We start from the raw sequence: 25,596 nt of genomic DNA, 5'->3' as shown, positions 1-25,596 counted from the left end.
TCTCCGAGACCGCCTTCTGCCGCAGATTCTCTCCCATAGACCGGTACGCTCCCACAGAGTGGGTCTCCTCAGGGTGCCGTCGGCCAAGCAGTGTCGGCTGGCGACCCCCAGGGGGAGGGCCTTCTCTGTGGGTGCCCCCGCCCTCTGGAACGAACTACCCCCCCAGATCCGGGTGATCCCGGATCTCCTTACTTTCCGCTGCGCCCTCAAGACATGGCTTTTCCAGCAAGCGGGCCTGGCCTAGGGAGGATTTTAAATCGGGTTCATTTTTAGAAAATTTTAAATATTCACAACTTCAAAATATTTGGGTTTTAAATTGGTTTTATTCGGCGGGGATTGTGGGCATGTTTCTGTTTTAAAATGTTGTGAGCCGCCCTGAGTCCCTCGGGAGAAGGGCAGGATACAAATCGAATAAATGAAATGAAATGAAATGAAGAACTCTCGGTATAGTCCAGGGGTAGGCAACCTTGGCTCTTTTATGACTCGTGGACTTCAACTCCCAGAATTCCTGAGTCCACGAGTCATAAAAGAGCTAAGGTTGCCTACCCCTGGTATAGTCCCATGTCACACTTACCCTTTCTCTTTCTGACTTGGACTCTTGCTCCTGCAAAGACTTCTGAAGGTCTTCAATCTGCTGCTGCAACTCCCCAAGACCCTCCTTGCTCAGCCTATCGTGAAGCATTAAGCATAAGACTATGAATAGAGTTCAGGAATTTCAAGCATGAAATCATTGTTCTTGCAAGGTTTACACCCACACGCTAGGCTGGCAGCAGGAACATCCTTGACAGCCTCTCTATTGAGGTATTTATCCCTCCTAAATAGATCAGAGACAATCCTCAGATTACAATGATAAATGGAACCCGGATTGCTGTCACTAAGTGATGCTGTTATAAAGCACAATGTCATGTGATTGCATCTACATAGTTGCTATCATAATTGTAAGTAGGCATGGGTCATCATTGAGCAGAAAGTGGCAGGAATCCCAGGTAAGGAGCATCGGGATGTCTTGCAGGAGGAAGGATGAAGGCTGGTGCACGCTGCACATTAACGGGGGGAGGCAAGAGAGGGTTTTGGACGCCTGCTGCAGACCATGTCTGAGCACAAGAAGCTGCAGGGTAGATGCCATGGCACAAGTGCAGGAACCCCAGGGAATGGATGGTGCAGTGTGATGCAAGCACAGGAAGATCAGGAGGACTTATCAGAGCAGCGTACGTCCTTCCGCATTGATTTTAACTTGTGGGAAGCCAGCAGGGAAGATCTCAAATAATGACTATGTTACCACAGGACACAAGCACCATTGGAACTGTGAGTTCGTGGCCAAGTAATAGCCATCACATGACTGTTTGGGGCATTGAGACAGTTGGAACTGGTTGTTAGCGTGTCTTGGTCAGTGCCATCACAACTTCAAACAGTTGCTGAATGAACAGTCAGTACGCGAGGAATACCTGTACTTTGTTATGTAGGAACTGAGAAGAAACCAGAGGGAAGTACTGCTGAGAGTAGAATGCCACTCAAAGAAACTGGCTGGCCCTAAACTTTAAGGATTTCTCTTTCCCAGTGAATCATAATCTACCTCATTTTGAGAGGCTCCCCTGTTTAGTATTTATAAGCAACTCTAGGAGGAGACTGAGTAGGAAAGCCCACTTTCAATCCAGTTGCACCCCTCAGTGTGGAGCCAATCAGTCTTTCGTGTGCTTTCTATCTTCTTCAGTATGTTTACATCTCTCATTTTGGGTCTTTCACAAGTTTTTCGTATTTATAAAAAAAATAGCATTAAATAAATGTTATGTGAAGGAGAGAATCACCTGTTTTCAGTTTCTAATTCATTTATCATCCGATTTTTTTGTTCCAGCTTCTCTTGAAGCCCTGCAATTTGTTCATTTTCCGATCCTTCTTGTTGCAAATGAAGCATCTTGTTTTCATGCTGAAGCCGAATGAACATTTCTCTGAGATTTAAAATAAAATTTGAAAGCAGACATGTTTTGCAAAAGACTGCATTTTCCGCCAACATTATAAAACAGGGCTCACTGTATATTACAATACAATTGGCAATCTCTGTGATATTATACACTAAGGTCTGCTTGCAGCCCTAGTCATGTGTTAATTTCATTTCAGTAGAAAGACCCTAGAAAAACCTCTTAAAAATAGCATATAGATGTGTAGATTATAGACTTCTTCCTCAAAAGCAGCCTCTAATCCCATTGGCTGAAACAGCTAGGGGGCAAGGAAATGGAATCAGGTTTCATTCTTCCAGAAAATTAATAAATCCCTCTTATCATCTTACTCCTTTGCTGATACACATCTGATCCTCTGGATGGGATCTTACCAGGAAAGCCTTAACACCATAAAGCTATATAATGAAATCTGTAAAACTCGAGTCCAATTTGGAGCCAGAGATACAGAATTATGTTTATCACTGTATTTCCTATATTGGTTACTTTTATTAAAATTGAGAGTATATGTATATTTAAATTGATTCAAATTAGAAACAACCCTTTCCAATATTTAGGGTTTTATCTTTATATGAATATGGGATTTCTCTGTTGTCTGGTATTCCACGTTACACACATCATATTATAAATAAGATTCACACTTCATTTTACATGTGTTTATTTCTCTTACCTAAATTCCACAGGCAGAATTTCAGCAGCAAGGTTTTCTTGGTTTTTCACAGTCGATACACCTGATAGCATAAAGCAAAATCATAAGGCTATTTTCCATGGAGTCTAAGCAAAAATGATTCTAAATATTTTTTTTAAAGTACCTGCTTGGTTCAGATGATCCTGCTGCATTTGTGAATATCTGAGCTCTTCATTGGTCTCTTTCAATGCATCACGCTGAATTATCAATCTCTGAAAATAAAAAAAAGTCATTCAATAATGGTAGATGCATATCAAAATACTTGTGTTAATAATATTATATGAGAGCTTTAATTGCTTCTCCGCCTGAAAAAGACATCCCTGAATAACTGATAATAAGGGAACATGATTCTGTTATAGAATATAGAACATCATTCTCAAAAAGAATAAAGCAGTTTTCATAATGGATAGTAACATCTTCTATGATGGCCTAAAACAAATGATCATTACATTGCAGCTATTCCGAGACTCAACATTCTAAGTAACCGGCTTCCTTTGCACATGCACATAGGTATCTTGAATTCCCAATATTTTGAAAACTGTATTTCCACCACATTAGTAGAAACCTCACCTCTTTCTCTTTAATTAATGTTTCATGCTTCTCTTCTAATTGTTTCATTTCAAAAGCTAGGACATCTGCTCTTTTGGATTCTTCAGAGAGCTTGTTATGAAGTTCCTGGATCTGGATTAAAAAGAAAACCAATAATCTCTTTAAACATTTCAGAACTTGGTAATTTAAAATAAATTCTTCTGTAGTATTGGTGCAGAAATAGTGTTACAATCAGAATTTCATTATCTTCATGAGAACCTATTATCTTTTCAGCATTAGCTGGAAATCAATTTTTCCCTGGTTAAATGAAATATATCCACAACAGTTCATTTAGTGACTGTCTGAAGTTACTATGGCACTGAAAAGAGTGACTTATGACCATTTTCACACTTACAACCGTTGCAGAATACTCTTGGTCATATGATCAAAAATTGGATGCTTGACCTGGTTCAAATTTATGACCATAGCTGTGTCCCAAGATCATGTGATCGCTTTTTGCGACCTTCTGACAAGCAAAGTCAATGGGGAAGTCAAATTCACTTAATACCATGTTACTAACTTAACAATGGCAGTAATTCACTTATCAGTTGTGTCAAGAAAGGCCATAAAACAGGGCAAAATTCACTTAACAAATGTCTTGCTTAGCAACAGAAATTTTGGGCTCAGTTGTGGTCATAAGTCAAAGACTACCTGTACTTGATTGTTCTTCTAAAGCATTTCATCATCATCATCTTAGCATGCACCATTTAATGCTTAGAAATTCAGGTCAACAGATTCAATTAATAGAGTGTAGTAGGTCTATGGCACTAGTTTTCATGATTCTACTCTTATTCCAACTAACAGCACTTTTGAAGACATGCAAGTGTTACTGGCAATGCTAAATCTACCAACAGGTTTACCTTATTCATTTAAAACAAAATGAATATGAGTGAAGTACTGTTGATATAAACAATAAAAATGTTTGCAAGGACAACATAAGGAGGAAGTCACTTTTCATTCTCAGCTTTTTTAGACCTAAAAGTGAACACTTTTACACAACTGAAATAGTACAAAGAAAACACAGAAATTCAAGCAATTTCTTACCTGCCTTTTGTAAGTTTCCAACTGTGCACGGGCTGCATTTGCTTTCTTTAATTCTTCTTCTAGGATAACTGTGTTATGCATATACATCATGTTTGTTTCCTGAAGTATTTTCACCTGTCTCCGAAGGTCATTCAAGTCTTCCAGCTTTTTGCGATACACCTCAACCATCGACTCCAGTTTATTTGTTTTATCAACAACAGTCCTAAAATAATAACATATTCAGTTATTTCAAAAGCATGCTTTGAACCATTAACAGACAACAAAATGCAAATACACACTTAAGAGAAAAGTAAGATCTTATTTATTAAATACTAGCTGTACCCGGCCACGCGTTGCTGTGGCTCAGTCTGGTTAAATGGAAAAGAAGTGTGTTGCTTTTACGTCCAACAGATGGTGCTGTTTTTAAAAAAAGCATGTTTTTACCTGTCACAGGTGTGACATCTATATAATAGTAGGTTTAGGTATATAAAAACACGTGCATATTCGAATGCAACGTTGTGTCAAAATTTCAAAGCAATCGGTGAAGAACTTTCAGAGATTTAAGATTTTGAACAAACGAACATTTACATATTTATTTATATAGATTTTTTCTTAGGTTCAAATTGCAGGCCTAAACAGAAAATAGGACTTTCCAGTTCTACATAATTAAAACTGGAGCATCCACTACAGTCCTCCTTTTACTAGACAATGATCCATGCCACTTCAGGATAGGCTTTCCTTTTGAATCACAGGTCTTCTATCATGCTCAGTTTCAAGGAGAAAAACCTAAAACAGTCATAGGTTCCCCCAGGGAGATCTCAAGAGGCTATTATTAGTGAACATAGAAATACTACGAAAGCTAAAATGCTGCAATACCCAACTGAAATTAAGTTTGTTTACCAGAGTTAAAATATTCCTTCAATACTTAATTCAAAATCAGTATCTTAGCTAGAGATTGAATGATGATCTTGGTGTACTGATCTCATACAACACATGCTACCAGTAATAAGATATGCAAATAAAAGTAATTTGCAATTTTCATATGAAGACATTAAATATTTGCTACTGTAGAACAATTTAAAGTATTACAAGAACCTGCAAGAGAACAAAGTATATCAAGAATATCAAATAAAAACTTTAAGTGTTGGAACCACAAGACTTATTTTACTTGCTGCATTATAGTATTTAGGAAAAAGAATCGAATACCTAGGAAAAATTGAAGAGGAAGCAAAGAAACAAAAACAAAGACACACTGAATTTAATAGCTTGCTGCCAAATTTCAGTAGCAGAATCTTGAGTGTTCTGAATGTTGCCAAAAAGGAGGGAAGTGTTAGTTTACTGTGCAGATAGTCCTCAACTTACAACAGTTTATTTAGCGACCATTCAAAATTACAACAGTACTGGAAAAAGTGACTTATGACTGTTTTTCATACTTAGGACCACTGCAGCATCCCCACGGTCATGTGATCAAAATTCAGACACTTGGCAACTGACTCATATTTATGACGGTTGCAGTGTCCCAGGGTCACGTGGGGTCACCTTTTGCAACCTTCTGACATGTAAAGTCAATGGGGAAGCCAGATTCACTTGACAACCATGCTTCTAACAACTGTGGCAAGGTAGGTTGTAAAACGGGGCAAAATTCACTTAACAAAAGTGTCCCTTAGCAACAAAAAATTTGGCCTCAATTGTGGTCGTAAGTTGAGGACCACCTGTATTATGTCATAATGAAAGCTCTCCCATACTTCACCAAGCTGATGCATCTCAAACGTATTAGTCCGCCATCTTTAGAATTCACATCCACTATGCCAGGGGTAGGCAACCTTGGCTCTTTTATGACTCGTGGACTTCAACTCCCAGAATTCCTGAGCCAGCCAAGCTGGCTCAGGAATTCTGGGAGTTGAAGTCCATGAGTCATAAAAGAGCCAAGGTTGCCTACCCCTGCACTATGCCCTTTTTAACAGTGAATCCTGAAATTCACAGATGAGAGTATCTGGAAGTAGCAATATAGCGAGTTTTTGATTTTGAGGATGTCAGTACTATAAAAAACACTGCACCCTCTTTCTGCTGTAATTTATGCCATTTCTGTAATGACGTCATTGCACCAATGATATGAATTCAAGCAAATGACATAAGCGTTTGTGAATAATAAGACACCTCATCTTTTCAATTAGACTATTAAACACAGGGTTTCCCTATAAAGGGAAACAATATACAATGGCTTAGTTTGGTCTAGTGGTTAAGACACCAGGCTAGAAGCCAGGAGACTGTGAGTTGTAGTCCTGCATTAGGCATGGAAATTGGCTGGGTGACTTGGGCCAGTCACTTTATCTTAGCTCAAGTCACCTTACTGGGTTGTTGTTGTGGGAAGAATAGGAGGAAGAAGGAGTATTTTATGTATTCACTGCCTTGAGTTATTTCTAAAATAATAAAGACAGGAAATAAACAAACAAACAAATAATGTGAGGGAAGGGTAGCAGCTGAAAAAGTGTGGTGTATTCTTTGGAAAACTCCAAGATGATAGAATTCTGCATATTAAAGAGACAATAACATAGCGGATTGCATTTATGTTGTATACCTAAGAACATCTATTTCATCTTTCAGTGCCCGGGACTCTTCTGCTAGAGACGTCAGTTCATCATTTCGATGTTGCAGCTCAATCAGTTGTTTCTCAAGCTCTTCACAATGAACACGATAATCATCTTTTGTAGTTTCAAGTCTTTGCAAAAACAATAAAATTAATAGAAAGGGTTTTACTATCAACTTCCTTAGTATGAAACATTCTGGTAGCTTTCATAAAAATATACGGAAAAGTTTTAGCACAGAAATGTATACAATTTCTCATATGCAGGCATACTGGGGGCAAATGAAGGACCACTCAGTCTTAAAATTGTAACGTAGCAGCAAAATATTTCATGCTTAACCACTTTCTACGTCATATTTTTACCAACAAAGAGAAAGACCCTAAATAGTGTTTCTGCATTATTAAAAATTAAACAATGAATTACAACCTTTATTTTAAAAAAAGGAAAGCAAAAACAAAACTGGCGCCATTATACATATTTAGGATATGTAGCTACTCAGTAATAGCACATTACTCCCCTGCCTTGTGGAATACCCTCCATCTCCCCAAGATCTGGAAGGCACTTTTAATTTTCTTTTAACCTTCTAATTTTCCAAAAGTTCTTTAAAAACTGGATTTTGCCCCAGGCATTGAGACAAGTTAAGGCTGGAGTCCAAAGATTATGTTCTTGTTTTAAAAAAATGTTTGGGGATTGTGTTTTAAGGCACCCAGAGTTGTAGGAGTTTGGGGGGAGGGAAGGGGAATATACAGGTTTTCTTATTTGCGTGTTCTTGTCACTGCTTCTGTAAGTTGCCTAGATTTATGGCAAATAAGATAGGTGATTATGTACATAATGTCATTAAGACAGGATGAAGTAAGAAAGGAACCAAAACAAAAGATTACAATAATAAAAAGCAGCATATTATACATGTATTATACTACAGTAAGAAAAAAAATTATGAACTGACTATAACTTCTGATTTCCTGTTCAATGAGATCTGACACTGGTGAGGAAGCAAATAATTAACAAACTAGTTTGGCCTAACAAGACTTGAGAAAAGCCTCACTGCTTAAGCTAATGCTTCAGAATAAAATACAAAGAGCTTTCTAAGGGACTAAAACTGCAAACTCGGGGCCTTTGTACCATAGAAGAGAAAAGTGAACCCTTGTTGATCTCTGACAGTTAATCAAGCTTGCTGGCTAAACAAATCAAAGGCTAAAAATGCCAAGTTGTTACAGATATGGATTCGGGTGGGCTATGTCATTGGGAGGGGGGTTTATATTGTCCTTTTCCCTATAAGTCCATTATATAAGATTCGTCTTGGAACTCTCTCAGAGGGCAGAACCTTGTACTCCATCCCTTGCATAGACCAATAAACATGGATCAAGCAGATCGTGTGGACTCTACTCAACTGGGAGATGGTATGAGTCAAAAGAATGCTCACATGATAGCCAGCAATCCCACTGTTTTATACGTGTTCATAACATCATTCCAACACATGGGATGGACTACATTCATTTTATAATAATCTCTCTGGAAACTGCTGAGAGACAGAATAGGTTGCAATCATTGAATAAAACAATATGAATCTCTATGGATACAGATAGCTGGGCAAGGCCTCTTCAGGAAATAGTCACAAATGAACAGGATAATTTGAGAGAAGGCCGGCCTTTGACAGCTCCAGGCCTAATAGACCATAGCACTGCAAAAACTACAATAAAAACCTCAGAAATATGTAACACAGTCAGAACAAAAAATGGGGTGTGTACAAAAGCTATACTGTAGCTTTTTGCATCAAGTAGCACTTCAGAAATGTTTTCTATTTTGTTTCAGTAAACAACTCAAGATGTAGCAGTGATAGAGAAAATGGCTGGGTGACATTAATTCATACCTGAAATTTTCTTCTTGTAGCTGTTCTATTTGTAACTGTGCATGAAAATACTTTTTGGCAACTGCTGTATTTGTATCATCAAAGGAACCATCTAACTGATCCAATCGGTCATTCATTATCTCATTTTCAGACATTAAACTGCATTTTTCCTCTTGAAGGGCAGCCACCTAAAGATCCAGAGTCCATTTCAGAATCATAAAGAAGTCAAGATCATTAACAGTGTGTAATTATTCAAATATTGGCGAAGTGATTTTATCTCAGATAAAGTGACTAGCCCCCAGTCAAATTATCTGCTTCCTAAATTAAATGTTTGTGTGAGTGTATGCATACATACCCACAGATTAGGAGATAAGCACAAAAATGATTACATTAATGTACAATATACAACTAAATAAAATCAAGTCCAATTCTCATTTATTTCAGTATGGGTGTTTCAATTTATTTGTCAATTTCTTGCACTTCTCTCTGTGAATCCACAAATAGAAACATCAGCTGCACGTCCATCCTCTATTTGCAGCTCTGCCGTTCTAAATCAGCAACATCTTAGGACTTATATCAGGGGTCCTCAAACTTGGCCACTTTAAGACTTGTGGATTTCAACTCCCAGAATTCCCCAGCCAGCCACTTTAAGTCCACAAGTCTTAAAGTGGCCAAGTTTGAGAACCCCTGACTTATATAATCAAGATTAGCAGTCACAGTAACAAAGCAGAATCAACATGGAAAAGTCTTCCAGACTATTATATGCAGTGGCAAATAAGGAAAGAACTTAAAAACAGTCTTAAATGATATAAGAACTGAGCCAAGTAGACTCTGGAATGATCCAGCAAGACATGTTTTCCTTCACCTGACATAAGAACACAAGAATTGCCTTATTGAATCAGATCAAAATCCACCCAGATAACATTTCCACATTTCTGTAGACGCAGAAAAGGGATTAAAAAGGGAAGCATCATTAGCAAGTAGAAAAATATTGGTCAGTTTATAAACTGAAGATACAGCAGCAGAGAACTGATTAATAATAATACTTAGTAGTGAATAGTTGTGTAAAAAGCAATTCCAAGAGCCAAAACAAGTAGCATTAAGTAAAATTTAGACAGCATCGCATATATAGATCAATGGATAAAAAGATAACATGCATTTTGCAAATGTTTCTGAAAATAACACAAGCTAGAAAGTAGAAGCATAACAATACTGTAAGTATATTAATCAAATAAGGATTCTCATATTAACAAAACAGCCCCTTAAGTATCTTTCGTGGTGAAAGCCACCATGTTAATTGTAATACAGAAAACATCACAGCATATCACATGTTAGTTCACTGATACTCAAAATGCGAAGTACTCTTTGGGTTATGTCTTCCTGAAATAAATATAAACCTACCTTTCTTAAATTCTTGTAAAATATCATGGAACACAGAGACCTTACAAATGAATTTATTAACAATTAGATTAAGCAAGAGGTATGTATATTTTGACTTTCAAAGAAATACTCATATTCAGTATAGTACAGTGGCATTAAATCATTGTTTTATCTTTGTCAAATGATATTTCAGATTTCCTAACCTATAAAAACGAACTGCAATCAATTTTAGGTATCAATAAGATTCAGAATCATTATATTAATTTATATTAGTAACTGCTGTCAGAGACAAGTATTTATAGTTTACAATAGATTTATATCTTAAATGTTTTAAAAGATATCCAAAATATTGTATGATAAACCCATAAATGAAAAAAAGCTACAAAATATTATTTCTAAAATCTGCAATAAAACACATTCAAAACAGTGAAAGGCACGGTTGGACATTAATTTCATAGAAAAAAGTTCTTAAGAACTAAAAATAATAACATGATGAATATCATAACTAATAAACTATAGGAAAATAAAACATCGCAGTGTTTAATCACTACACAGTAGAAGATGTTTTTAAGACAATCTGATTTTAGGCATTTAAGGTAAATATTAATCAATTACATTTTCTCCGAAAGGAACTTGGAAAAATGTGGTTACCTGCAAATCTAGTTCTTGACATCTTTGCTTCAATTCTTCTTTTTCTGCTATGGCTTCATTAAGTTCTTCTACTGCTCTTTTCAGCTTTAAAAATGATGGGATGATCATTTTCAAACATTTAGCAAAACAAATTTCTTGACCTTTTAGTCCAGTGGTCCCCACTTATGTGAAAATTACTTAAAGGTATTCAGGAAAAAAAAGAACGTTGATTAAATAGAAGGCAAGTCGGTAATGATCATGCCTTCTAGAATAGATAATCAAATCTGTCTCTGCCACATACTTTCCTTGTCCCGAGGACCTCTTTCCTATGATCTTCTTGTTCTTTAAAATAATCAAAATATTACTACCTCTGCAAAATGTACTTCTCTGGTTGCCACCAGCAAAACCTATTTTGGTTTTTATATGTTTCTTCCCCCCCCCCCCTATTTTTTTCCTTAAGGAACATACTACATAGGACTTAGGACAGCACTCCAGGTTAACAGTTAAACAAAGAAGTAAGATAACATTTATATAAGAATGCAAATAATTTATAAAATATGCAAACCATTTGTTTTTATAATATATCTATATTCACCCAAATACTTATCCTACACTATATTTCTAAACCTGTGCTGCTGCACAATGGAGATTTAGGACTCCCAGCCTCTCTAACCTATCTTTCCACCTCACTGCCCCTCTCTCCTTGTTCCCCCTTCTCTCTGAAATATAAGCTGGGATGAGTTATTGTCATACTGAGACACTGCGGCCTTCTATGAAGATGTTAACCTAAAATCAACTTATTCCCTTAACAAATATATGTGCTCGCTCTCTCTCTCTCTCTCTCTCTCTCTCTCTCTCTCTCTCTCTCTCTCTCTCTCTCTCTCTCTCTCTCTCTCTCACTGTTGAGTCAGCAAACAAAATGGATTGTGACAGATTTGAAAAAAGCTAGGTGATCTGTATTACAAAACAGAACATTTCTTTCAGTCCTTGAGTCCTATGAGATTCTGTAGCAATCCAGAAATGAAAGAGTACACACAGTGATAAATTTATTAACTAGACTTTCGTCAGAAATTACAGGAAAAGATTACTAAAAGCTGAAAAGATAGTGTATCAATTACCTGTTGCTCCACATCTCCAGATATATCACTTGCAACAAAACCCAAAATCTCTTTGCTCATTAACTGCAACAATAAAAATTAGGGCAAAAACGCATAATTATCCATGATCTAAAACAGGCTCATAAGGGTGATACTACTAAAAGATCAGCTATTATTTTCCTTAAAATATATGAAATAATCCATGTTCATTACACACTTCACATTTTTTTCACATGCCTTTTCAGTGCCAATTTAATTAACTAATATTACATAATTTAAACTTAACGTGAAATGTACATATGAAAGACTAGAAACTATAAATATTCGAGTAAGTAATATTAGTTGCCTTGTCTCTACTGCAAACTAGGTAAGTCCAGCCTTTTTTGGGTGGGGAGGGGGAAAAGGGAATCAATTCCAATTTTTCTGTTAGCTTTTTTCTTACCTCTTGGATAGCAGCCATGACGACGTGCTGAACAGACTCCTCTAGTGTCATTATAACTTGTATATGTTCTACAAAGCAAGAGTTATTTTTTTAATGATATATCTTGCGCAGTATGTAAAGACACAGGATACTTTACCCATAAATGGACAGCTTTGTCTGCAGTTCATTTCTAAAGTCTTCTCTGCAGTTGAATCTTAGCTATCTTGCAGTCTGCATTACTGCAATAGACTGAAGATCCGAAATAACATACTTTGCATTGCAGCCAACTATATCCATCTGCTGATGGACAGTAACTGCCAATGGGATAGAATCCTGTTTCCTGATAGGAGAGGGGAGCCCATAAAGCAGAAACACACTGCAGCTCAAGTTTATACTAAATCATGCATTGGTATGGCATCCTAACACAGCCAAGGTTAGCTGGACTTTTGGTTCTAAACATGCTTAGTTAATTTTCAAAAGTAATTCACTTTCCAAGAATACATGAGGGATTGCAGTGGGCCTGACTGGACAATATGACTAAAATCATAAATGCGCAGCCAAGTTCTCGCTCCACGTAGTTCAACTGCAAGTTATCAATCACTTGAACACAGTGCTAATGCTTCTCTTGTTGGAACGAACCAGAAGGGATTTGTTTTGTTTTCCTTGCCTGGCTTTCTCTGGCTTGGGCAAGGATTAGGTGACAACGCATCTTAAAAACATTAACCAAAATTTCTACATTAACAATGTTATTTATTTCATTCCGTGTATTGCATGCTTTCCAAAAAAACATGCTCAAGAGAAGAAGTCTAAAATATTACATTCTTTTTTTTTACTTCACTGCACTCAGAAATGAAAGAGTTAATATTTCAGTTTCCACTGGTATAAAAATGCTGACAAATTGAGCTGCTCATTCAGAGGAGAAGATTTACCTTGTTTCTTTTCACAGTTGACTGCACAGCCTAAAATGAGCTGCAATAACCTGCCAAGCTCTACTGGATTAGAATGTTCAGAGATTTGGTTTAAATCAGGAAGAAGATCTTCTGAGATTTGCTGAGTCAAAAACTGTAGAATTTTTTAAAAAAAGGAAGCCCAGAGTTATAAATGAATTGGGGGAGGGAGGTTGTTGTTAGATTTATATCCCAGCTTTCCTCCTCTGAGGGCTCATACCACATGCTACTACCCTGTCAGGAGAGGTTGGTGACTTGCCCAAAGTCGCCCGCAGAGCTTCAGTATCTGATAGGCTGGGATTCCAACCCCTTACCCCAATACACTGCCCTGAAGAAACAAACTGAGTTAGAATACTTTGGAAAGAGAGTAAACCCTATTTCTTAGGGTTTCTTTCTTTTAGCAGAGAAATTTTTTTCATTCATATTATACTTCACATGAATGTTACATTTACTGAAATTAACCAATAATCAGTACTGCAACTAAATTTTTTTAAAAACTTGAATGCTGATCATTACAGCATTGCACTTAAAAGTGGGAGCAGATAGAAAAACAATACTTTCCCAAAAATATTTTCCTTTTCAAATAAATCCATTTGGAATAAAATGTTAGTAATAGAATATCAAAGTTAAGCTCATCCACGTAGGTTTCACATGTGTACTAAACAAGAAAATAATAAGACAAAATATTCTGTAAACTGAGATTTATAACTAAGATTATAAAGAAGAAATTGCATATTTTACAGATTGTTATGGTTTTTCATACCTCATGATAATAATCCATAATTCCTTGAAGAACTTTCTTCAGATTGCTAGCCTAAAACATTTAAAATAACAATCGGGTGAGAATACACTATTTTCATATTTTTGGAAGTTAAAATTAACATTCTGATAGGCAGTCTTTATTCGACAAATTTAGCTCCTACAAATATAATCAAGTTAGTTGCGTATACCATTCCAAGTGCAATATAACACTTAAGATACCATCATTCTAACAAAATCAGCCTCTGCCAAAAGAAAAACTAAGCTTTACCAGATGGGATAAATCCAAGCAGAGGGAATAAAGTAAAAACCAAAATATAACACAATGCTTTTATAAAACAAGCAGATGCTCAGCCCTAAACTTTGTTTTTTCTCTGCTTTAGAATGGAAAACCTTATCTGATTTATTAGGAAAATATTGAATTGTTTTATATTTTGCTCAAACTTTCAAACTAAAAAATTGTTTCCCTCGTATATGGCATCAGTTTCCCATCTCTTTATTTCTCTCTCAAGCTTATCTTTCAGGAGATGTGAGGGAGGTAAAACTTAGATGGAGTAATAATGTTAGGCAAAGCCATCCAAGTCACCCTTCAAAAAAATGCTTTCCCAATGGTCAATTAGGAGTTGGTCCCCTGGATGGGTTGAATTTGTTGATATAGTGCAGTCAAACTTCCTCACTACAAGTAAACCTCTGCTACTGTTTTGTAAAAGGATTTTATATGCTATTTATAATTGGTATTATTAGATACTTCAATCCATGTATAGTAACAATGTAAATTCATGAAACAGAATTCAATGAAAAACGAGGAAAAGTAGTATGCGCTTGCAGGTGGAGGAAGATAGATGCAACTTCTGAAAGCAGCATTGTGAGCCTCAAAAAAAATCACATAATTGTTCAAATGATCAGAAAAGAAGTGGTTTATTTGTGTTCCTTTATATTATGAAACATTATATTGATTCATTTTCTGTGATAATGTAATCTAAGTCAGGAGTGGGCAATTAATGGGAAATTGGGACTGCTCTGGAGGGCCGAATAGGCCTGTGAAGATCCATTGGCATGCATGCGCATATGTAAATTGAAAAAAAATAGCAGCTGCCTTCAAAATAAAAGCAATGCATGGAGGGACCAGTCTACCAGGCCTCCAATGGCCATAGGAGGGACCAGTCTACAGCCCTTCTGGCAGTCTTAGGAGGGACCAGTCTACCGCATCACCAGCAGAAGCAATGGTCTACCACACCTCTGGCAGTCTTAGGAGAGATCAGTCTACAAACTTTCTGACGTGCAAGAGGGGCCAAGGCGACTCCCCCCTATTTAAAGCCCTATTTAATTTCCGACCTCACTCATCCTGGACAGGGACAACTAAAGGGCTGGATTAAAGTCCAGGTCCGATCTAGGGATTTCAGATGTCAAGGTTATTATTTGAACACATAGTCTCAAAATAATCCAGCATCCTGGTCTGTAGGAAAAACAAAAACCCATGCACAATCTGGTACTTCTATGTTTATTATTCATATACTAGGAACATTCTGAATCACAAGCAAGCAATCTCAAATAATATTCTAAACTACGTTTATCTGTAGTTTTAACTTCAACATTATAACCTATGTAAATATTGTATGTATTAATAAGATATTCCATTACCTTTATTCTCCAGCTTTCACCAGCATCTTCTTTAATACGGCTTAGCCAAGCTTTGTCAAACCAGGCAGGATCGCTGAAATAAAATCAGTCTGTATTAATTTTTATTTTGGTGATGGTGGTGAAAGCCTGAATTTCCCCCGTCAGCTTCAACCAAGTTTGTTGCAATAATCAGTAAACAATGAGATCTTATATGGCAAAGTAAATTGGACTGTATCTAGTGATATAGTGCTTTGCGGTTTAGGAGATGCTTCTGAAAATGGAATGGTGACAAGTACATGTGATTTTCTATTATATGCATCCCAGAATAGCTATGAATGACAAGAACCTTGAAGAGTATCTTGTCTTCCAACTTGTAATTTTAATTTAATTGCAAGTGGAATCTCCTATCTTCCCCCACAGCAAGAAATATTTCTGCCTGGGATTTCAGCCAGCCAGCCACACCCTTTTTCAGGATACATTAGAAACTAATTCTAATTTTTTCTCCCCATTTCCTTCTATTTTTTTTTTCAACAGACATCCAATATTTTATGATATTGTAAAGTTAATAACTATCTACACCTTTTTCTGGATAGGATTATAGGCTTCAGAGTATTTCATATATGTTTTTAAATATTGTTTTCTAATTCTACAAATGATTTGAGTATGCTCTTATCTGCTCCATCTTCCCAGTCTCCTACAGTGATCCAATTTCTGCAGCTGTCACTTTCTCCCTAGAGAGTAACATGGTAATGCACAGTATTTTCAATATAATGCATGATATTAATTTAATAATTCTTTTAAATAATTAACAGCCTTTCAGAAGTCTATTTTCATTTAAGTGAGTCCATGCTTTAATAGAATTCAGATAATTTAAAATGATTCAGGGTTGTCAAACTTTGCAACGCACAAAACCCTTAAAAATGTTAAATGAATGTGTGCATCCCCCATTAATAAAACTAAATAAGTAATAACGTTATGATTGGCAGAGAGTTCAGTTCTAGCCACCTCTCATGTTTTGTTCAATGTTTAACTTCCTGTTTGGCCTGAAAAAGCCCACTTCCAACTTGCCCACTATGCTTCAGTATGCCTATGTAATACCTCTGCTTCATGAGATGCACTAGTTGCTAGTCTGTTTCTAGATATGTGTCAAAGTACAGCTCTATTTGGCATATGGTCTAGTTCAGGGGTAGGCAACCTTGGCTCTTTTATGACTCATGGACTTCAACTCCCAGAATTCCTGAGCCAGTTGAAGTCCATGAGTCATACAAGAGCCAAGGTTGCCTATCCCTGGTCTAGTTACTTGAGGGACTGCCTGTCTCCCATAGTATAAGGAACATATAAGCAACGGTTGCTGGAATTGGGTATGTCTAGTTTAACGAAGAGAAGGACGAGGGGGGACATGATAGCAGTGTTCCAATATCTCAGGGGCTGCCACAAAGAAGAGGGAGTCAAGCTATTTTCCAAAGCGCCTGAAGGCAGGACAAGAAGCAACGGGTGGAATCTAACCAAAGAGAGAAGCAACCTAGAACTAAGGAGAAACTTCCTGACAGTGAGAACAATTAACCAGTGGAACAACCTGCCTCCAGAAGCAGTGAATGCGCCAACACTAGAGGTTTTTAAGAAGAAACTGGACAGCCATTTGTCCGAAATGGTATAGGGTTTCCTGCCTGAGCAGGGGGTTGGACTAGATGACCTCCAAGGTCCCTTCCAACTTTATCATTATTATTATTAGTAGTATCTATCTGACTGATTCAGCATAGGTACAGTCTAGTTCCTTTGATTAAACAATATCATCTATTGGGAAGAAGTGCACCTTCTCTTTAGCAGCATCTACTCTCTGGAATAAGGCGCTCTCCTTACTTTGCGGTTCATTAGAAAAAGCAGGGAAGACCTGGCTTTTCACCCATACCTTTGATGAGGGACATTGAGATTTCCTGCTTCATTCTATCTGCTCTGTCATTCTTGTCACTTTTTTCTTCTTTTTTATTTTATTGAAATTTCCTCATTTTCACTGTTATGAGCCACCCAGAGTCATTGGGAATCAGGGTGGCATGCATGTTCAATAATGAAAAATAATAATAAATAACTTACATTTCATGAAGGACATATGCTAGGGCTACACCATTTGTTAAGTCCTGTACTTCTCTGCAGGATTTAGCAATATTAAATGTCTGCAACTAGAGGGAAAGAAATCACAAAGTGATTAGGATAGCAAACAAATAAAAAAGAATGTCACCCTTATACATAAAAGTAGCCCACCATATTGTGGGTGTGAAGCAGGCTAGCTGAGTGGTCAATTTGAAAATTACGGTATACGTAGAATGAATCTTTGCTCAAACTAATTAATAATCTCAATCCATCTCAATAGTACTCAGAGCAAATATTTCATCCGTACAGATATATTAAAAGGGAGGGTACTTTATGTACAAGAATTCTTGAAATTTTAATAGCCTCTTGGGCATTCTTGATACCAAAGACTTTACAGATGTTAAATGTTTCATTTATAGACTGACAGATAAGGCATAAGTCATATAATTAGATATTATGCTCCAAATCAGGTAATAATGAATTTTCATTAAACTGGAATGAAAGGCTATATTTCTGCCAAGTGAAATTTTTTTGTAAGAATAAGAGTAATTTTTCTATTATGAAAAATATTTCAGACAATATTTGAATATCTGAAAGTATTAAGTGGAATCCAAATGTTCCGCAAAAGAATTTTGCCTTTCATCGTTCCTGCTGCCCTTTCCCTCTGTTTTTTGTTAATATAGAGGGATCTGCAGATCCTAAGGAGAAGATACGTCTAAGGGACAACAGCGAGAACATCAATCTTCCCTCTTGTATTATGCCAAGAAAATAAGTTTGTACTACCGGAAATATGCTTTCCGCTCATAGTTTTACTCTTTGCTTTACTTAAGGAGAATTCTCTGTACTGCAATACCATCATACTATGAACAAGATCTGAATACCTAGGATGTACATTTATTGTTCCAATACAGGACACTGGAAGGAACCTGTTCATTACAATCATGATATCATCTAATATCCTTAGGTGGCAATAGCTGTTTCATTTTCACTAATCTGAACAATATCCAAGAACAGTAGGGATCTGGTTTGTCCTTAATGACAGAATACCAGAAAATCCCAAGGCTTTAGACAGACTGGAAAGTCGAAACAACATCCTGGATGTAGGCAATGGGAAACCACATTTGACAGGAAATAGTTGTTAGCAAGTCAATCTTATATGCTGATAGAATAAAATAGTTTACTCGGATTTCTTTCGTTATGTAATCAATATTACAACTCAGCTCTACAAATTGTATTGGATTGCAAACATAAACACTCTTTAAGAAAAGCTCATTCAGCGGAATATTTTTTTTCTATCTGGTACTGGTTCATGTTATCTGCACCAGAAATAGTCTAATTTTTTGTGGTCCGTGTTTAATTTTAAAAGAATTCCAATGCTCCATCAATCTATTTTAATTTAATAAATCAAATTACAGAGTATATATTATCTGTCAAAGGATAGCTAATTTGTTAAATGAACTGTTCTTATGAAATCTAACCATGAACTCTTAAGAGATCCTTAAGAGATAAGGAATCTTCTTCAGGGTTGACACATTTCTATTCGGTATTTTAATTTCCCCAGCATTCCTATATTTTGCTAATCTGTTTGTTCTTAGGCAACTGAAAATTATTCAGATACCCTTGGTCATCATCCTAAGCATACCTTCTGATTAAAAACTACATAATTATAAATAGTATGTAATACTTTCTTATATTTAAGCTAGATGACTGACTATAAATGTGTGCTTTTGCTAAGAGGTAAAAATTATAAACTCTGGAGGAAAGTGGGTACCAATAACATGAAAAAATATTAATTGTAAATAAATACTGCTTCTCAGCAGAGGCATTTGCATTATAGAACATAATCAGATTTATCTCCATGTTATTAGGTTTTTGTAAACTTTTAAAAAATCTGATTTCTTTTGAAGATTCTATGAAACATAAATTGGTTTGTTATTATGGTTAAATTATAACTTTTAATTTTGTATTATGGGTATCTTATTATATTTTTATTACTGTTTCATTGATCACCAGAAAATTATTAATTACAGTTTGGGGGCAGCAGGAGCTATTTACTTACTTACTACTTACTTACTTACTTACTTACTTAGTGTATGATGAGACAATGAAAAAAGAGAAGTAAACATATAATCCACACAATTACATACAAAATCTCTATAGGGGTATGGCAGTGGCCATAACTGGATGTCCAAATTCAGCTATTCAGGTGATTATATTAGATTTGTATTTGTAGCAGCAGCAGCAAAATGCAAACTCATTATAATAAAGGTTTATAGCTTACATTATTTTACTGTAAAGAGTATTCAAAAGATTGACCCCTCCCCCCCCCAAAAGTAACCTGCATAACCAACAAGTATTAAGATTTACAAGAGATGGTGGGAAAACCAAGGGTTAAAAAAGCGCACTTCCACCTAGCTGACAACCATCTATCAGGATGAATGAATGCAAAGGGATGTAAAATGACAAAAATTGTTAAACGAAATCCTTTTTGTACCCTTTCCCAGTGGTGGGATTCAAATACGTGAACAATCGGTTCTCTGGGTGGATGCTGCTTCTGGAAGTCCATTCTGGGCCTGGGCAACAAAAAATTAGCTACCGGTTCTGCCGAAGTGGTGCGAATCCCACCACTGCCCTTTCCCTATATACCCTTTCATTTGGTTTCCTTTGGTCTAAAACCCAAAAACTATTTCATGCAATACAAAAAAAGATTAAAAAACAAAAACTGTTTATAAACTATTTTTGAATGATTTGGGAATGGCTAGAATAATGTTTTTCAAATTGCGTGCTATGGAACGTTGGCGTTCTGCAGAAACAAACACAGGTGTTCTGTACAAAAACTTCACTGATTGTCTAACTGCCTGGCAACTAAGAATTTTAGGAGGTGATTGACAGAGAGAACCTGGTTTTGGTTTAACCTTAAAAGTATTTTTCTGCTACATTAGGCTACCAATTTAGAAGCACCAGTCATTTTCATTTATTTCTCTGTTATAGGAATTCTAGAGTCTCTTACGAACTTCAAAGCCACCATCTGCAGCATTTGACTGATCATGCTCCCTTCTTCTAGAATACTGCCACATTCTTTTGGGTTTTAAATCCATTTATAATTATAATCAACCCAGTCAGTGGTAGTCCATGAATAAGAGAATCTGACCAACTTAGTTTCCAACTATCTTCTAAAAAACAAAAAGTGAACCTAGCTCCACCAAATGGTTTTGGGTTTAGATCAAACACACTATTAAAATATCTTTTTCTTTGATATATTTTTGTACTATGTTGTAAAAAAAAAAACCAAGGAAGCCAATTTGCTACTACTGCAGATACAAAAAAACCCCCAACATTTCAGCATTCTTTCTAATAGTAAGCAAATAAAAGAAAAACACATCCCATTAAAGATTTTTAATAATAAAGCATTATAAATGTTTGAACAGTTTTTTTAAATATGTATTTTATTTTTAAAGTGTCTAATCATAGCCTTAATATAAACACCTTCTGTCCCTGAAATAGTAGGCATGTATTTTGTCAACATACTGAAAACCATAAAATGTTCTACGATTAAGTAATAAATTATTTTAGTTTTCCAAATTGATAAAAGTTTGTGAAAATGCTGAGAGTTGTTTGGCAATCTAGACATTTAATAAAAGCAAATCATTTACGTTATTCTATGTCAAATTAAGGTTTTGATGTAGTCACCAGTTTTGTAGCTCTCTAATTTATATGACAGAAATTAAAAATTGCTATATGGAACAATTTTAATCAGTAAAGTTCCAAATTAAAGTCACAGTTACTTAATGTGTATCTTACTTCTGATGGCACAGTAATAAAATAAATAACTAAAATAGTAGCTTTTACTTGCTAAATCAGAGGTCCCCAACCTTTTGGGCACCAGGGACCGGTTCCGTGGAGAAAGGTTTTTCTGCAGACCACAGGGTGCATGGTTTTGTATGCTGCTTGCATCTTGTGGATGGGGCTTTGCTTGTTTGTGCGGACCGGTTACTGGCATGTCGCAGCCTGGCACTGGTCCACGGACTGGGGGTTGGAGACCCCTGTGCTAAATTATAAATTACTTCTTATCTCTAGCAATATGAGAGTGCTTCCATTAAAAAAAACTATTTCTCTGGCACAAATATCACTTTAAATTGCTCTTAAAACCTACAGTTAGAGTAAGTTTTATATATATATATATATATATTCAGAGCAGGCATCAGAATTTCATTTTTAATATGTGTCAGTGTATACACAGAAAAAGCTACAATAAAGGTTATTTTATCTCTTAATCAAGCTTCTAGTATACATATTCTAACTCAAGTTTTGACATTTTTTTATGCCATCTTGATTATTTTTATAAATAACTCAAGGTGGGAACATATCTAATACTCCTTCCTCTTTCTATTTTCACCCACAATAGGTAGGTTGGGCTGAGTGAATGATTGGCCCAAAGTCACCCAGCTGACTTTCATGCCTAAAACAGAACTAGAATTCACAGTCTCTTATTTTCTAGCCTGGTGCTTTAAGAACTAAACCAAACTGACTCAATTAAAACTTTTCTTACAAAATAAAAGAGCAAAGGGGCAATAATGGCATGTTTATCCAAACATAACCAGTAAATTCATTGTTTTAAAAAAAACGAAGAGATACAAGCTATCAGATTGCAAGTACTGGATAATAAATGAAACAGAACTCAGTGGAATGTAAGTGAAAATTTATAATAAAGGACTGGGTTATTATTTATTAGAATGAGATTTTTGAATATTGTTTTAAATATCCCAATACCACCAATAACTTGTGGAGGGGGAAAAAAACAATCAAATACCTTGAAATGAAAGTTAAAAAGTTTCTAATTCCAAAACAAGATAGAACCTGTATCTGGAAACAGCAGACAGGCACATCCTCTATATACATGCTCAAAAATGCCTGCCACAGCATGAATATTTTCAGCGTCCTTACTTTTAGATCCTGCATAGTAAAATTTATCTTAATTCATACAGAATGTATGCATTCCTGTGGTATAACACAGATTAATAATTCACTCTTCTGTGGAATAAGTTTTCAGGTGTGTGTTGTTGGTCTATATTCCATTTCCCACAACAGCTAATAAAATGTCTAAAAGTTATTTTCAAAACCAAAGAAAAGCTGAAAAGTCTACCCGAAGGTTTCCATTTGCAAGGTATTAAAAATCACTGACGGCTTTACAAAAGTAACATTTTCACACAAGCTTTGATAGAACCTGAAAGCCTCTTAGATTTCTCCTTGCCCTTTAACAAACACGTGTTTCTAAAGGAGATGGGGCGGGATTCATCCATAACATTATCTTCCACGATTTCCTATCACTGCTTCCTAGAAAATCTGGTATGGAAGGAAAACAAGATTCACTCCATATTGACTATTGAAAGGCAGCACCAGAAATTTGTGTGTCTAAAAGCGCTCTGGGGCTCAGAGATATATTTAGGGTTCAGGGGCAAAAGTCTCCCCTTCCCCCCCCCCACCCTCCAAGCAGGTTACACTGGAGAGTTACTCCCTGGGTATCCCATTGAGAACCATTTTTAAACTTTTATTGAGTCACCAAAGGGAGCTCCCTCTAACGAGGCTCCCATAAACACGACGCGTATCAACACACGTACGGTGCACCCAACAAACCCTGGGCATTGTATGCGGAACGGAAATCACGACAAGCCAGAGAGGCGGTTGTGGGGAGCCAAATTGCAGCTCTTTGGGGCAAGGTTGACCAAGGTGACTTGTCTGAACACAGAAACCCGCGAAAAGCCAAGAGAAGCGAAGCGGGAGAGAAGCGCGGAGGGTCAGTCGCCCAGACCTCCATATTGGATGTGCAGCTCCGCTCCAGGGCATATTTCCCCCCCCCGCCCCCCATTTTGGGTTGACTCGCGACGGCGAGTCCGAAGGGCGCGCGGAACCGGCTCGAGGCGGCAATAGGAAGACGCTGCAGCGCGAGAGTGGAAGAAGGCGAAGGAGGGGGGTGATGGGGCTCCTGCTCCGATTAGACCAAGAGGCGGGGGTGGCCTCCCTGTCCCCGTCCCCTCCCTCGCCATTTACCCAAAGGATGAGGCTGTCGCACAGCAGCTGGTCGGCAGGTCTCCCTTCCATGACGGCGGCCTCCACGCACTAGGTGACAACTGTGACGGCGGCAGCAACAGCGCCGCCACCAGGGTTTCCTACGCAACGCACGGTGCGCCAACGCTGAGAACAATGTGCAGGTTACGTGTCAGCGACGGCCGGTGTTCACCTTAACTTTAACCAACCCCACCTCCCCGCCAACTATTAACCCTTCATCGGGCTCGTCCTTGAGGATTCATGCGGATGTTTGACGCGGGAGCCGACCAATTAATAGTTAGGAAAATCAGGCCGACGAAGCTTATTGGGCAGCTTCCAGCCTCCTTTGGAGTCCATCCAAAAGGCGGCTCCCGGGGGAGATTTGCATCGCAGGCGCTGCTAATGGGAAAGGAGGCGGGGGGGGGGGGAGGACATTGCAGGGATTGGCTAGGGCGCCCCCTGTAGGGCTGATTGCGAGAGCGCTTGGCCTTGCGGAGCACCAAATAGGAGTGGACGAGGGGAAGCTCTTCCGTGCTCCCCCCTCGACGATCCTACTAGGCCAGGGGTAGGCAACCTCGGCTCTTTTATGACTCATGGACTTCAACTCCCAGAATTCCTGAGTCAGCTAAGCCGAGGTTGCCTACCCCTGTACTAGGCATTTGTCGGAGCGTTGTGGGCTGTTCTGCCCATTCACGCCCTTCCCCGTTTTTTCCCTGCTGTCTTTGGGGGCGCTTTTCTACACTTGCAACACCTGATAGAGTTGCATGATGATGAGTTGTAAATCAAACACAACGTAGGCTTTTACCTGGAGACACAGGTGGGGAACCAGTGGTCTGCCCCTTGCTTTAGGGAGCGTGCTTGTGGTCTCTTCCTTACCGCTGAGATAAAGCGCTATCTTTCAGCCAGCGGGAAAGCCCCCTAAACAGGCCCTCTGTTGCCAATCACGGTGTGACTGTGGGCCAAGTTAAGGAAAGGGATTGTTGGGTTGCCGTGACTTCGTTTCACTTTCTACCGGGCATCGCCTGCTGGCGGAAGGCAACTCTAAATCACTCTCCATAAAGGGATGGGGCAAATATAGACCGATGCTTAAAACAGCTGGTGCAGGTGGTCCTCGACTTGCAACAGTTCATTTAGTGACCACTCAGAGTTACAACAACACTGAAAAAAGTGACTTATGACTGATTTTCACACTTATGATCGTTGCAAGCATCCCCGTGGTCACGTGATCAAAATTCAGACATTTGGCAACTGACTCATATTTATGATGGTTGTGGTGTCCCGGGGTCATGCAATCGTCTTTTACAACCTTCTGACAAGCAAAGTCAATGAGGAAGCCAGATTCACTTAACAACCATGTGTTACTATTTTAACAATTGTGGTGAGCCACTTTACAACTGAGGCAAGAAAGTTTGCAAAACGGGGCAAAATTCACTTAACAAATGTCTCACGTAGCAACAGAAATGTTGGGCTCAATTGTGGTTGTACATTGAGGACTACCTGTATAATGTATGTGTGCATGTATCTGCCTTTGAGTCAGTGTTGACTCCTGGCATTGCCTGGACAGTCCCTGTAGTTTTCTTGGCAATATTTTTTTTTTTTGTGGTTTGCCATTTCCTCCTTCCTAGGGCAAAGAGAGAAAGTGACAGGTCTGAGGTCACCCAGCTGGCTTTGTACCTAAAGAGAGACTAGAACAGCGGTTCTCAACCTATGGGTCGCGACCCCATTTGGGGTCGATCGACCATTTCACGGGGGTCGCCAAGCAAGGCTGTCCGCCATTTTTTTCCCTTTTCCGGCGGGTGCCTTACCTCCCTTGGGCTGGGCCAGCTGGTGGTCGGCCTGCTCCGTCTCTGCCGCTTGCCAGCTACGCCTCGGCCGGCGCAGGGGGCGGAACCACGCATGCGCGGCACTCCCGGGCAGGGAAAGT

The 25,596-nt window shown here is 37.9% G+C and overlaps 1 protein-coding gene across 1 annotated transcript in view; it reads right to left on the bottom strand.

Annotated features, from left to right (window-relative positions):
* Positions 1 to 23,789, bottom strand: part of HOOK1 (hook microtubule tethering protein 1) — a 29,959-nt gene extending 6,170 nt beyond the window's left edge. The window contains exons 1-16 of the mRNA XM_015821624.1: positions 23,676 to 23,789; positions 17,631 to 17,716; positions 15,561 to 15,633; positions 13,924 to 13,974; positions 13,143 to 13,275; positions 12,235 to 12,302; positions 11,814 to 11,876; positions 10,717 to 10,800; positions 8,707 to 8,873; positions 6,830 to 6,970; positions 4,273 to 4,474; positions 3,211 to 3,321; positions 2,765 to 2,852; positions 2,623 to 2,683; positions 1,806 to 1,946; positions 575 to 668 (exon numbers count right to left, since the gene is read on the bottom strand). Of these exons, the coding sequence (XP_015677110.1) occupies positions 575 to 668; positions 1,806 to 1,946; positions 2,623 to 2,683; positions 2,765 to 2,852; positions 3,211 to 3,321; positions 4,273 to 4,474; positions 6,830 to 6,970; positions 8,707 to 8,873; positions 10,717 to 10,800; positions 11,814 to 11,876; positions 12,235 to 12,302; positions 13,143 to 13,275; positions 13,924 to 13,974; positions 15,561 to 15,633; positions 17,631 to 17,716; positions 23,676 to 23,726 (1,614 nt within the window). The 5' untranslated portion in view covers positions 23,727 to 23,789. The remainder of the gene's footprint in view (positions 1 to 574; positions 669 to 1,805; positions 1,947 to 2,622; positions 2,684 to 2,764; positions 2,853 to 3,210; positions 3,322 to 4,272; positions 4,475 to 6,829; positions 6,971 to 8,706; positions 8,874 to 10,716; positions 10,801 to 11,813; positions 11,877 to 12,234; positions 12,303 to 13,142; positions 13,276 to 13,923; positions 13,975 to 15,560; positions 15,634 to 17,630; positions 17,717 to 23,675) is intronic.
* Between the last annotated feature and the right edge of the window lie 1,807 nt (positions 23,790 to 25,596).

The sequence above is a fragment of the Protobothrops mucrosquamatus genome, unplaced genomic scaffold (assembly GCF_001527695.2).
Source record: "Protobothrops mucrosquamatus isolate PMUCROS unplaced genomic scaffold, P.Mucros_1.0 scaffold1366, whole genome shotgun sequence".
In the NCBI taxonomy this organism is placed as follows: domain Eukaryota; kingdom Metazoa; phylum Chordata; class Lepidosauria; order Squamata; family Viperidae; genus Protobothrops; species Protobothrops mucrosquamatus.
Note: the sequence above shows the minus strand (reverse complement) of the source record. Positions and strands in the feature narration are given on the sequence as shown.